We start from the raw sequence: 11,961 nt of genomic DNA on the forward strand, positions 1-11,961 counted from the left end.
GTGGTTGGAAAGCTCCCTGGTCTTTGGGGTTGGAAAGCTCCCTGGTCTTTGTGGTTGGAAAGCTCACTGGTCTTTGTGGTTGGAAAACCTCCCTGGTCTTTGTGGTTGGAAAACCTCCCTGGTCTTTGTGGTTGAAAACCTCCCTGGTATTTATGGTTGGAAAGCTCCCTGGTATTTGTGGTTGGAAAACCTCCCTGGTCTTTGTGGTTGAAAACCTCCCTGATCTTTATGGTTGGAAAGCTCCCTGGTCTTTGTGGTTGGAAAGCTCCCTGGTCTTTGTGGCTGTAAACCTCCCTGGTCTTTGTGGTTGAAAACCTCCCTGATCTTTGTGGTTGGAAAGCTCCCTGGTCTTTGTGGTTGGAAAGCTCCCTGGTCTTTGTGGTTGGAAAGCTCCCTGGTCTATGTGGTTGGAAAGCTCCCTGGTCTTTGGGGTTGGAAAGCTCCCTGGTCTTTGTGGTTGGAAAGCTCACTGGTCTTTGTGGTTGGAAAACCTCCCTGGTCTTTGTGGTTGAAAACCTCCCTGGTCTTTATGGTTGGAAAGCTCCCTGGTATTTGTGGTTGGAAAACCTCCCTGGTCTTTGTGGTTGGAAAACCTCCCTGGTCTTTGTGGTTGAAAACCTCCCTGATCTTTGTGGTTGGAAAGCTCCCTGGTCTTTGTGGTTGGAAAGCTCCCTGGTCTTTGTGGTTGGAAAGCTCCCTGGTCTTTGTGGTTGGAAAGCTCCCTGGTCTTTGTGGTTGGAAACCTCTCTCGTCTTTATGGTTGAACAAGATGGCGCCAACAGAGATGGTCGCCTTGCTTCAAGGCGTTAGGAAACTATACAGTATTTTGTTTTTTGTATATTATTTCTTACATTGTTACCCCAGTAAATCTTAAGTCTTATTACATACAGACAGGAAGAACTATTGGATATAAGAGCAATGTCAACTTACCAACATTACGACCAGGCTTTCCAGAAGCGGATCCTCTGTTTGGACCACCACCCAGGGCAATGGATCTAATCCCTGAAGCCGACCCAAAACAATGGCGCCGCAGAAGGTTGCAGACAGAGCAGCCTCCTGGTCAAGCTCAATAGATGTGCGCATTGCCCACCGCTCCCGAGTATACTACTCGCCAATGTCCAGTCTCTTGACAACAAGGTAGATGAAATTTTGAGCAAGGGTTGCCTTCCAGAGAGACATCAGAGATTGTAACATCCTCTGTTTCACAGAAACATGACTCTCTCAGGATATGTTGACGGAGTCGGTTCAGCCACCGGGCTTCTCCATGCATCGCACCAACAGCGATAAACACCTCTCTAGGAAGAGGAAGGTATGCTTCATGATTAACGACTCATGGTGTAATCATAACAACATACAGGAACTCAAGTCCTTCTGCTCACCCGACCAAGAATTCAAATTCACCGGCTCAGACACGAGACGTATGTGGCAGGGTCTACAGGAAATAATGGACTACAAAAAGAAAACCAGCCATGTCATGGACACCGGCATCACACTTCTAGACAAACGAAATACCTTCTTTGCCCGCTTTAAGGATAATACAGTGCCACCGTCGCGGCCCACTAACAAGGACTCCGCCCCCCCCTCCTTCTCCTTGGCCGACGTGGGTAAAACATTTAAGAATGTTATCCCGCCTCCCGGGTGGCGCAGTGTACTGCAGCGCCAGCTGTGCCATCAGAGTCCCTGGCCGTAACCGGCCGCGACCGGGAGGTCCGTGGGGCGATGCACAATTGGCCTAGCGTCGTCCGGGTTAGGGAGGGATTGGTCGGTAGGGATCTCCTTGTCTCATCGCGCACCAGCGACTCCTGTGGCGGGCCGGGCGCAGTGCGCGCTAGCCAAGGTTGCCAGGTGCACGGTGTAGCCTCCGACACATTGGTGCGGCTGGCTTCGGGGTTGGATGCGCGCTGTGTTAAGAAGCAGTACGGCTGGTTGGGTTGTGTATCGGAGGACGCATGACATTCAGCCTTCGTCTCTCCCGAGCCCGTACGGGAGTTGTGGCAATGAGACAAGATAGTAGCTACTACAACAATTGGATACCATGAAATTGGGGAGAAAAAGGGGTAAAATAAAAAATTATATAAAAAGAATGTTATCCCTCGCAAGGCTGCTGGCCCAGACGGCATCCCGAGTTGCGTCCTCAGAGCATGCGCAGACCAGCTGGCTGGTGTGTTTACGGACATATTCAAATCGCTCCCTATCCCAGTCTGCTGTCCCCACATGCTTCAAGTTGGCCACCATTGTTCCTGTGACCAAGAAGGCAAATATAACTGAACTAAATGACTACCGCCCTGTAGTACTCACTTCTGTCATCATGAAGTGCTTTGAGAGACTAGTCAAGGATCATATCACCTCCACCTTACTGGCCACCCTGTGCAATTGGGTCCTGGACTTTCTGACAGGCCGCCCACAGGTGGTGAAGGTAGGAAACAACATATCCACTTTGCTGAACCTCGACACTGGGGCCCCACAAGGGTACGTGCTCCGCCCCAACCTGTACTCCCTGTTCACCCATGACTGCGTGGCCATGCATGCCTCCAACTCAATCATCAAGTTTGCAGACAACACAACAGTAGTGGGCTTGAGTACCAACAACAACGAGACTGCCTACAGAGAGGAGGTGAGGGCACTTGGAGTGCAGTGTCAGGAAAACAACCTCCCTTCCTCTCCATGTCCTGAGTGGTATGACGCTATGTGGTCCCATGGTTTTTATACTTGCGTACTCTTGTTTGTACAGATGAACTTGGTACCTTCAGGCGTTTGGAAATTGCTCCCAAGGATGAACCAGACATGTGGAGGTCTACAATTTTTTTTCTGAGGTCTTTGCTGATTTCTTTTGATTTTCCCATGATGTCAAGTAAAAAGGCACTGAGTTTGAAGGTCGGCTTTGAAATACATCTACAGGTACACCTCCAATTGACTCAAATTATGTCAATTAGCCTATCAGAATCTTCTAAAGCCATGACATAATTTTCTGGAATTTTCCCAGCTGTTTAAAGGCACAGTCAACTTAGCTTATGTAAACTTCTGACCCACTGGAATTGTGATACATTGAATTATAAGTGAAATAATCTGCCTGTAAACAATTGGTGAAAAAATGAATTGTGTCATACACAAAGTAGATGTCCTAACTGACTAGCCAAAGCTATAGTTTGTTAACAAAAAATGTGTGGAGTGGTTGAAAAACCAGTTTGTTTTAATGACTCCGACCTAAGTGTATTTAACTTCCGACTTCAACTGTATATGTCCTTCACCTCCAATACATTGAAGTAGAAGTCCTCGTGTGTGTGTGTGTGTGTGTGTGTGTGTGTGTGTGTGTGTGTGTGTGTGTGTGTGTGTGTGTGTGTGTGTGTGTGTGTGTGTGTGTGTGTGTGTGTGTGTGTGTGTGTGCGTGGGTGCGTGTGTGTTTGCTAGGTATGTGTTTCTACCTCTCTTGTAAATACAGACACTTTCTCAGCTGTGCAAAGTTCATCAGTAAGAACTGAAGACACGTGGCCATTCTGGACTGTGTATTTGAGTCGTATTTACTGTTCTAGCACTGCCTTAAACAAATACTGTTCCCTGTTGTTCGAAGATTGATAGATTTAAGAGTTATGGGCAAATTCGCTATGCACATAAAGCTTTGGGGAGAGCAGGTGCGCTCCAGCTGTGTGTACGAACTTAAATAAATACATTGGGAGGGCAGTTATGACTACTGTGTGATATGAAGACATTGGGAGGGGTATTAACGTCTTATATAAAGCTGTGAACGGGGAGACAGAAGACAGTTCAACTTACATTTTGACAAGAAGACTTCTGTCAGCATGGTACGTACCCTAACCCACATCGTAGGGACCCTAGAGTAGGGCCTCTCTGTATTGTGATTAGAAGTTATTACGTATCACTTGTGAAATGTTATAAACATTCATTTGATGCCAGTTATGAATTGGATTTATTATTTCAACTTTAGTATCAGATGTTTATTAATAAGTATTTAATAAGTAAATATGTGAGCGATGTGTGTGTGAGTGAGCGCTGCGTGTGAATCTGTGTTGAGTCTGTCAGTGAACGCTGAGGGCCCATTGAAACAAGCATTGGCCAGTGTGCTAACGAGCCAAAATCACTCACACAGCTGATCATTAAAAACTGTCACATCTTATGCTTCACGGAGTCGTGGCTGAACGACGACAACATCAACATACAGCTGGTTATACGATGTACCGGCAGAACAGTGGCGTCTCATAAGACAAGGGGCGGCGGTCTATGTATTTTTGTAAACAACAAGTGGGGCACAACAACAGCTGGTACTTCTAAGGACGTAGCTAATTCTTATTTTTTTATAATCCATCTACAAAAATAACATTTTCAAAACTAATATGGTCATTTTTTATCAAGATCGGGAGAATGTATCCCTGGACTGTCCACTTTTGAAATGTGTAACTAAGGACTGGATTCAATCCGTATGGCCGAAGTTTCGCGGAAAATCAGGTAAACTTTTTAAAGTCCGATTGAGCCGACATATGCAGCATGACTGCGGTCTCTGCAACCGCAAGAACATTGCTTTTAATTGTCTATCGTGCTGAAACACTGAATTTCCATGATAGAGTGCTAGATCAAGTCAATCATAATATTTAGATAATCTATATTTATTTTTATAAAATGTAGGCTAGTCTAATAAAGTTATTTAAAATAGCACGTGTTATGTTATCTTGACATATGTGCCAACTGCTTCTTTTTTCTTAACTATTTTTACATTCATCTGCCTTTTTTAATTTATTTTACTAGGCAAGTCAGTTAAGAACAAATTCTTATTTTCAATGACGGCCTAGGAACAGTGAACTGCCTGTTCAGGGGCAGAACAACAGATTTGTACCTTGTCAGCTCGGGGATTTGAACTTGCAACCTTCCGGTTACTAGGGCAACGCGCTAACCACTAGGCTAACCTGCCACCTTACGGTTTCCAATGCTCCTGATAGGTCGATATTTCATTTGAAGCATGAGTAGGGAACCTAGATGCAGCTGTCTGGTATCATAATCAACGAGACCAAATTATCTGTTAATTTATTCTTGTGGGAGTGTTTTAACATGCAAGTGAATGTAACCTCCAGTCAGTAGCGTTTTAAAGGGATATTTCGGGATTTTGGCAATGAAGCCCTTTATCTACTTCCCCAGAGTCAGATGAAGCCCTTTCTCTACAGTACCAGTCAAAAGTTTGGACAAACCTACTCATTCCTGGGTTGTTCTTTATTTTGTAATATTTTCTATGTTGTAGAATAATAGTGAAGACATAAAACTATGAAATAATATGGAATCATATAGTAACCAAAAAAGTGTTTAACAAATCAAAAAATAGATTTTTAGATTCTTCAAATTAGCCACCCTTTGGCTTGATGACAGCATTGCACACTCTTGGCAATCTCTCAACCAGCTTCATGAAAAATGCTTTTCCAGCAGTCTTGAAGAAGTTCCCACATATGCTGAGCATTTGTTGAGTGCTTTCCTTCACTCTGCGGTCCAACTCATCTCAAACCATCTGAATTGGGTTGAGGTTGGGTAATTGTGGAGGCCAGGTCATCTGATGCAGCATTCCATCACCCTCCCTCTTGGTCAAATAGCCCTTACACAACCTGGGGGTGTGTTGGGTCGTTGTCCTGTTGAAAAACAAATAATAGTCTCACTAAGCACAAACCAGATGGGACGGCATATCACTTCAGAATGCTGTGTCAGCCATGCTGGTTAAGTGTGCCTTGAATTCTAAATAAATCAAAGGCAGTGTTACCAGCAAATTACCCCCACACCTTCACACCTCCTCCTCCGTGCTTCATGGCGGGAACCGCACATGCGGAGATCATCCGTTAATCTACTCTGCGTCTCACAAAGAGACGGCAACCCAAACCCCAAAAATCTCCAATCTGGACTCATCAGACCAAAGGACAAATTTCCGCCTGTCAAAAGTCCATTGCTTGTGTTTCTTGGAAGTCGAAGCAAGGCTCTTCTTCTTATTGGTGGACTTTAGTAGTGGTTTCTTTGTAGCAATTCGACCATGAAGGCCTGATTCACGCAGTCTCTTCTGAACAGTTGATGTTGAGATGTGTCTCTTACTTGAACTATATGAAGCATTTATTTGGGCTGCAATCTAACTTATCCTCTGCAGCAGAGGTAAATCTGGGTCTTCCTTTCCTGTGAATGTCCTCATGACAGCCACTTTCATCATCATCAGCAGCACTTGATGGTTTTTGCACCTGCATTTGAAGAAAGTTTCAAAGTTACTGACATTTTTGGGATTGACTGACCATTTCATGAAGTAATGTCGGTCTGTCATTTATTTTTGCTTATTTGAGCTGTTCTTGACATAATATAGACTTGGTATTTTACCAAATAGGGCTATCTTCTGTGTACCACCCCTACCTTGTCAGAACACTGTTCTACAAATTAACTTTTAACAAGGCACACCTGTTAATTGAAATGCATTCCAGGTAACTACATCATGAAACTGGTTGAGAGAATGCCAAGAGTGTGCAAATCTGTCATCAAGGCAAAGGCTTGAATTTCAAATATATATATTTTTTAGATTTGTTAAACACTTTTTTGGTTACTACATGATTCCATATGTGTTATTTCATAGTGATGATGTCATCACTATTATTTTACAATGTATTTGTATGTATTATGATTCCCCATTAGCCAAGGCAGCAGCTACTCTTCCTGGGGTCCAGTAAAATTAAGGCAGTATATGCAATTTAAAAAGTATTACAAAACATTCACAGATTTCACAACAAATTGTGGCCCCCAGGCCAGTACTCCACCACTACCACATATCTACAGTACTAAATCCATGTGTATGCGTAGTGTGTGTCTTATTGTGTGTGTGTGTGTGTGTGTGTGTGTGTGTGTGTGTGTGCGCCAATGTTTGTGTTGCTTCACAGTCCCCGCTGTTCTATAAGGTGTTTACATCTGATTCTCCTGCTGCATCACTTACCTGATGTGGAATAGAGTTCCATGTAGTCATGGCTCTATGTAGTACTGTGGAACAGAGTACCATGTAGTCATGGCTCTATGTAGTACTGTGGAACAGAGTACCATGTAGTCATGGCTCTATGTAGTACTGTGCGCCTCCCATAGTCTGTTCTGGACTTGGGGACTGTGAAGAGACCTCTTGTGGCATGTCTTGTGGGGTATGCAAGGGTGTCCAAGCTGTGGGCCAGTAGATTAGACAGACATATCAAAATACTTAAACTTACATGCAAAATACCTGCTGTTAACTTTTAAATGATTGGAATGAATTATCCAAAGAGAGTATAAAGATTTTCAACATGTCAATACCGCTCATAAATAAAAGTAGTTATGAAGTCAATCTCTCCTCCAATTTCAGCCAGGAGAGATTGACATGCATATTATTAATATTAGCTCTCTGTGTACATCCAAGGGCTAGCCGTGCTGCCCTGTTCTGAGCCAATTGCAATTTTCCTAAGTCCTTTTTTGTGACACCTGACCACACGACTGAACAGTAGTCCAGGTGAGACAACATTAGAGCCTGTAGGACCTGCCTTGTTGATAGTGTTGTTAAGAAGGTAGAGCAGCGCTTCATTATGGACAGACTTCCCCCATCTTAGCTACTGTTGTATCAATGTGTTTTGACCATGACAGTTTACAATCTAGGGTCACTCCAAGCAGTTTAGTCATCTCAACTTGCTCAAATTTACACATTTATTAGATTTTTTTACATAATTTATTACAAAATTTATTAAAAAATAAAAAAATAAAAACCCTTGAATGAATTGGTTTGTCCAAAATTTTGACTGGTATTGAATTTCCCCAGAGTCTCGTGGATATAATATTTCACCCCTTTTTATGTTGGCACAAAACTACCTCCATACTTCCATCATTTAAAAAAAATCAAAAAAACATTGCCAGTTACATTCAAACATGTCTCATGACACTTGTCATAACGGAGAACACCATCGTGTTTGTGAGAATCTCTCCTTTCCATAGCGAGGTCACATTAGTTTTGTTGGCCAAACCATTTGAACGCTACAGACATTTTTAGGATGTCTCATGGTCTGACAAACACAGCTGTACCAGATGCGGAAAGCTGACATAGGCTGATGGATTAAGACGCAGGCATCTCTAGTTTACTGACGCATTTTAATGGGGATGTTTTGTATGTTACTTCGCGCAGGTTAGCGCAGGATAAAGAAACCCAGCGTTAACCTGCAGGTGTGCGTAAAAGTATTCAGTGTTCTTTGCAATCGACCAATCGTGTGTCTGTCACAGGGTTCTCTCGTCCGTGTGGTAGTGTGTGTGCTGATGTTGGTGGTTGTGTGTCGAGCTCAGTGCTTCTTCCAGGGGCTGGAGACCAAAGACCACAAGACTCCAACAAAGGGTGAGTCTAGTCCTATACGACGATACTATTACAATTTTAATCAGTGAAGTTAGTACTGTAACCAGGATTAGGATTGTGTGATGCTGTATGCGTTTGGTAATTTGGCAAAAACAGGTGTGTGTGTGTGTGTGTGTGTGTGTGTGTGTGTGTGTGTGTGTGTGTGTGTGTGTGTGTGTGTGTGTGTGTGTGTCTGTGTGTGTGTGTCTGTGTGTGTGTAGGGTGTGTGGATAAGGAGGGAAAGCAGCATGTGTTTGGTTCTTCATGGGTGAAGGACTGCTACGACTGTTCCTGCTCCATGCGAGGCATCCGATGCTGCAACAGGTAACACCAGATTTCTGTATTAAATTCTAATAAGCTTTATAGGCATGAGTATAACCCTATCTGTCTCCACCTCTATGAGAGATGCACTAGTTATATTGGGAGATTGAAACCAGCAAACAAGAGCCTGATTTGACCCCCCCTCTCCCTCCTCCTTTCTTTCTCCCCTTCTCTCTCTATTTGTCTCCACCCCCTTCTCTCCCCCTCTCCCTTCTCTCCCCCTCTCCCCTTCTCCCTTCTCTCTTCGTCTCCTTCTCTCTGCCTTGATCTGTCTCCACCCCTCTTTCTCCCCCTCCTCCCTTCTACCGCTCCCTCTATCTCCACCCGCCTTTCCCTCCCAACCCATCAATCTCTATCCATCCCCCTCTCTATCTCTCTCTTTCTCCCCTCTCTCTCTCTCTCTCCCTCTCCCTCTGACCCTTGACCCTTGATCTGTCTCCGCCCCTCTCTTTCTTTCTCTCTCTCTCTCTCTCTCTCTCTCTCTCTCTCTCTCTCTCCCCTTTCCCTTCTCTCTCTTTCCCCCTCTCCATTTTACCTCTCCCTTCTAATTCTCTCTCCCCCTCTCCCTTCTCCCTGTCTCTGTCACCATCCCCTCTCTCCCTCCCACCCTTGCCCTCTCCCTCTCTCTTTCTCTCTCCCTTTCTCCCCCTCTCCCTTTGACCTCCCACTCTCCCTTCTACCTCTCCCATTCCCTCTGTCCCTCTCCCTTCTACCTCTCCCCCTCTCCCTTCCTCTCCATGTCAGGATCCCAGAGGTGGTGGATCTCTCAGCAGAGTGTGAGCTGGTGGTGGACAGAAAAGCCTGCTCATACAGACTGGTGATGAAGTCAGACAAGACCAAGGACTGTAACAGCTCCTTCAGTATGGTCTTATAAAAATGTCTGCATGGTTGCATGTACACACCAACATGTATAGATGGAACTTACATCAAATAAAACAAGGCAACAGTGAACATGTCAATGTTTATTTGGATCCCCATTAGCTTTTTCAGAAGCAGCAGCTACTCTTCCTGGGGTCCACAAAAACAGAAACCATGTGAAGTAACAAACACTGATACACTGATAGATCAGAACAGTCCAACAAATGTAAAATATACTGATATACAAACAATGCAGCTAAAAAATACAAAGAGTACAACAAAAATGTTGTGTTAGTGTGTTTGTGTGTCCCTTTCATTCCGTTCCAGGAGTTGGTTTTTAATCTGTTTTTTTAAGGTAATTTTGCTGTTTGCTTGAGTAATTGGCGATGGAAGGGAGATCAATGCCATCATGGCTCTGAATAAAACTGTGCCTTGCAGCGAATTCGTTGAGGAAAATGTTGGTTCCACTGAAGTTGCAAACTACTTTAATGATTTTTTTCCTTAACAAGATTAGCAAATTTAGACATGACATGCCAGCAACGAATGCTGACCCTACACATCCAAGTATAACTGACCAAATTATGAAAGACACGCATTGTCATTTTCTAACTGTGAATGTGGAAGAGGTGTGTGAATGTGGAAGAGGTGAAACAATTATTGTTGTCTATTTTGTATTTGTATTTATTATGAATCCCCATTAGCTGCTGCCAAGGCAGCTACTCTTCCTGGGGTCCAGCAAAATTAAGGCAGTTTATACAATTTTAAAAACATTACAATACATTCACAGATTTCACAACACATTGTGTGCCTTCAGGCCCCTACTCCACCACTAACACATATCTACAATACTAAATCCATGTATATGTGTGTGTATAGTGCATATGCTACTGTGTGTTTTATGTGCGTGTCTGTCTGTGTGTCTGTGTGTGTGTGTGTGTGTGTGTGTGTGTGTGTGTGTGTGTGTGTGTGTGTGTGTGTGTGTGTGTGTGTGTGTGTGTGTGTGTGTGTGTGCCAATGTTTGTGTTGCTTCACAGTCCCCGCTGTTCTATAAGGTGTTTACATCTGATTCTCCTGCTGCATCAGTTACCTGATGTGGAATAGAGTTCCATGTTTATTTATTTATTTATTTTACCTTTATTTAACCAGGTAGGCAAGTTGAGAACAAGTTCTCATTTACAATTGCGACCTGGCCAAGATAAAGCAAAGCAGTTCGACAGATACAACAACACAGAGTTACACATGGAGTAAAACAAACATACAGTCAATAATAAAGTATAAACAAGTCTATATACAATGTGAGCAAATGAGGTGAGAAGGGAGGTAAAGGCAAAAAAGGCCTTGGTGGCAAGGTAAATACAATATAGCAAGTAAAACACTGGAATGGTAGTTTTGCAATGGAAGAATGTGCAAAGTAGAAATAAAAATAATGGGGTGCAAAGGAGCAAAATAAATAAATAAATTAAATACAGTTGGGAAAGAGGTAGTTGATAGGGCTAAATTATAGGTGGGCTATGTACAGGTGCAGTAATCTGTGAGCTGCTCTGACAGTTGGTGCTTAAAGCTAGTGAGGGAGATAAGTGTTTCCAGTTTCAGAGATTTTTGTAGTTCGTTCCAGTCATTGGCAGCAGAGAACTGGAAAGAGAGGCGGCCAAAGAAAGAATTGGTTTTGGGGGTGACTAGAGAGATATACCTGCTGGAGCGTGTGCTACAGGTGGGAGATGCTATGGTGACCAGCGAGCTGAGATAAGGGGGGACTTTACCTAGCAGGGTCTTGTAGATGACATGGAGCCAGTGGGTTTGGCGACGAGTATGAAGCGAGGGCCAGCCAACGAGAGCGTACAGGTCGCAATGGTGGGTAGTATATGGGGCTTTGGTGACAAAACAGATTGCACTGTGATAGACTGCATCCAATTTGTTGAGTAGGGTATTGGAGGCTATTTTGTAAATTACATCGCCAAAGTCGAGGATTGGTAGGATGGTCAGTTTTACAAGGGTATGTTTGGCAGCATGAGTGAAGGATGCTTTGTTGCGAAATAGGAAGCCAATTCTAGATTTAACTTTGGATTGGAGATGTTTGATATGGGTCTGGAAGGAGAGTTTACAGTCTAACCAGACACCTAAGTATTTGTAGTTGTCCACGTATTCTAAGTCAGAGCCGTCCAGAGTAGTGATGTTGGACAGGCGGGTAGGTGCAGGTAGCGATCGGTTGAAGAGCATGCATTTAGTTTTACTTGTATTTAAGAGCAATTGGAGGCCACGGAAGGAGAGTTGTATGGCATTGAAGCTTGCCTGGAGGGTTGTTAACACAGTGTCCAAAGAAGGGCCGGAAGTATACAGAATGGTGTCGTCTGCGTAGAGGTGGATCAGAGACTCACCAGCAGCAAGAGCGACCTCATTGATGTATACAGAGAAGAGAGTCGGTCCAAGAA

At 43.8% G+C, this 11,961-nt stretch overlaps 1 protein-coding gene across 1 annotated transcript; it reads left to right on the top strand.

Annotated features, from left to right (window-relative positions):
• The first annotated feature begins 3,503 nt into the window (after positions 1-3,503).
• On the top strand, positions 3,504-9,816 carry msmb (microseminoprotein beta). Its single transcript, XM_036956455.2, has 4 exons — positions 3,504-3,800; positions 8,248-8,356; positions 8,575-8,677; positions 9,419-9,816. Exons 1-4 carry the CDS (start codon positions 3,798-3,800, stop codon positions 9,546-9,548), a joined length of 345 nt encoding a protein of 114 aa, XP_036812350.1. The 5' UTR covers positions 3,504-3,797; the 3' UTR covers positions 9,549-9,816.
• Positions 9,817-11,961: the final 2,145 nt, after the last annotated feature.

The sequence above is a fragment of the Oncorhynchus mykiss genome, chromosome 20, assembly GCF_057628025.1.
Source record: "Oncorhynchus mykiss isolate SJ-2025 chromosome 20, ASM5762802v1, whole genome shotgun sequence".
NCBI lineage: Eukaryota > Metazoa > Chordata > Actinopteri > Salmoniformes > Salmonidae > Oncorhynchus > Oncorhynchus mykiss.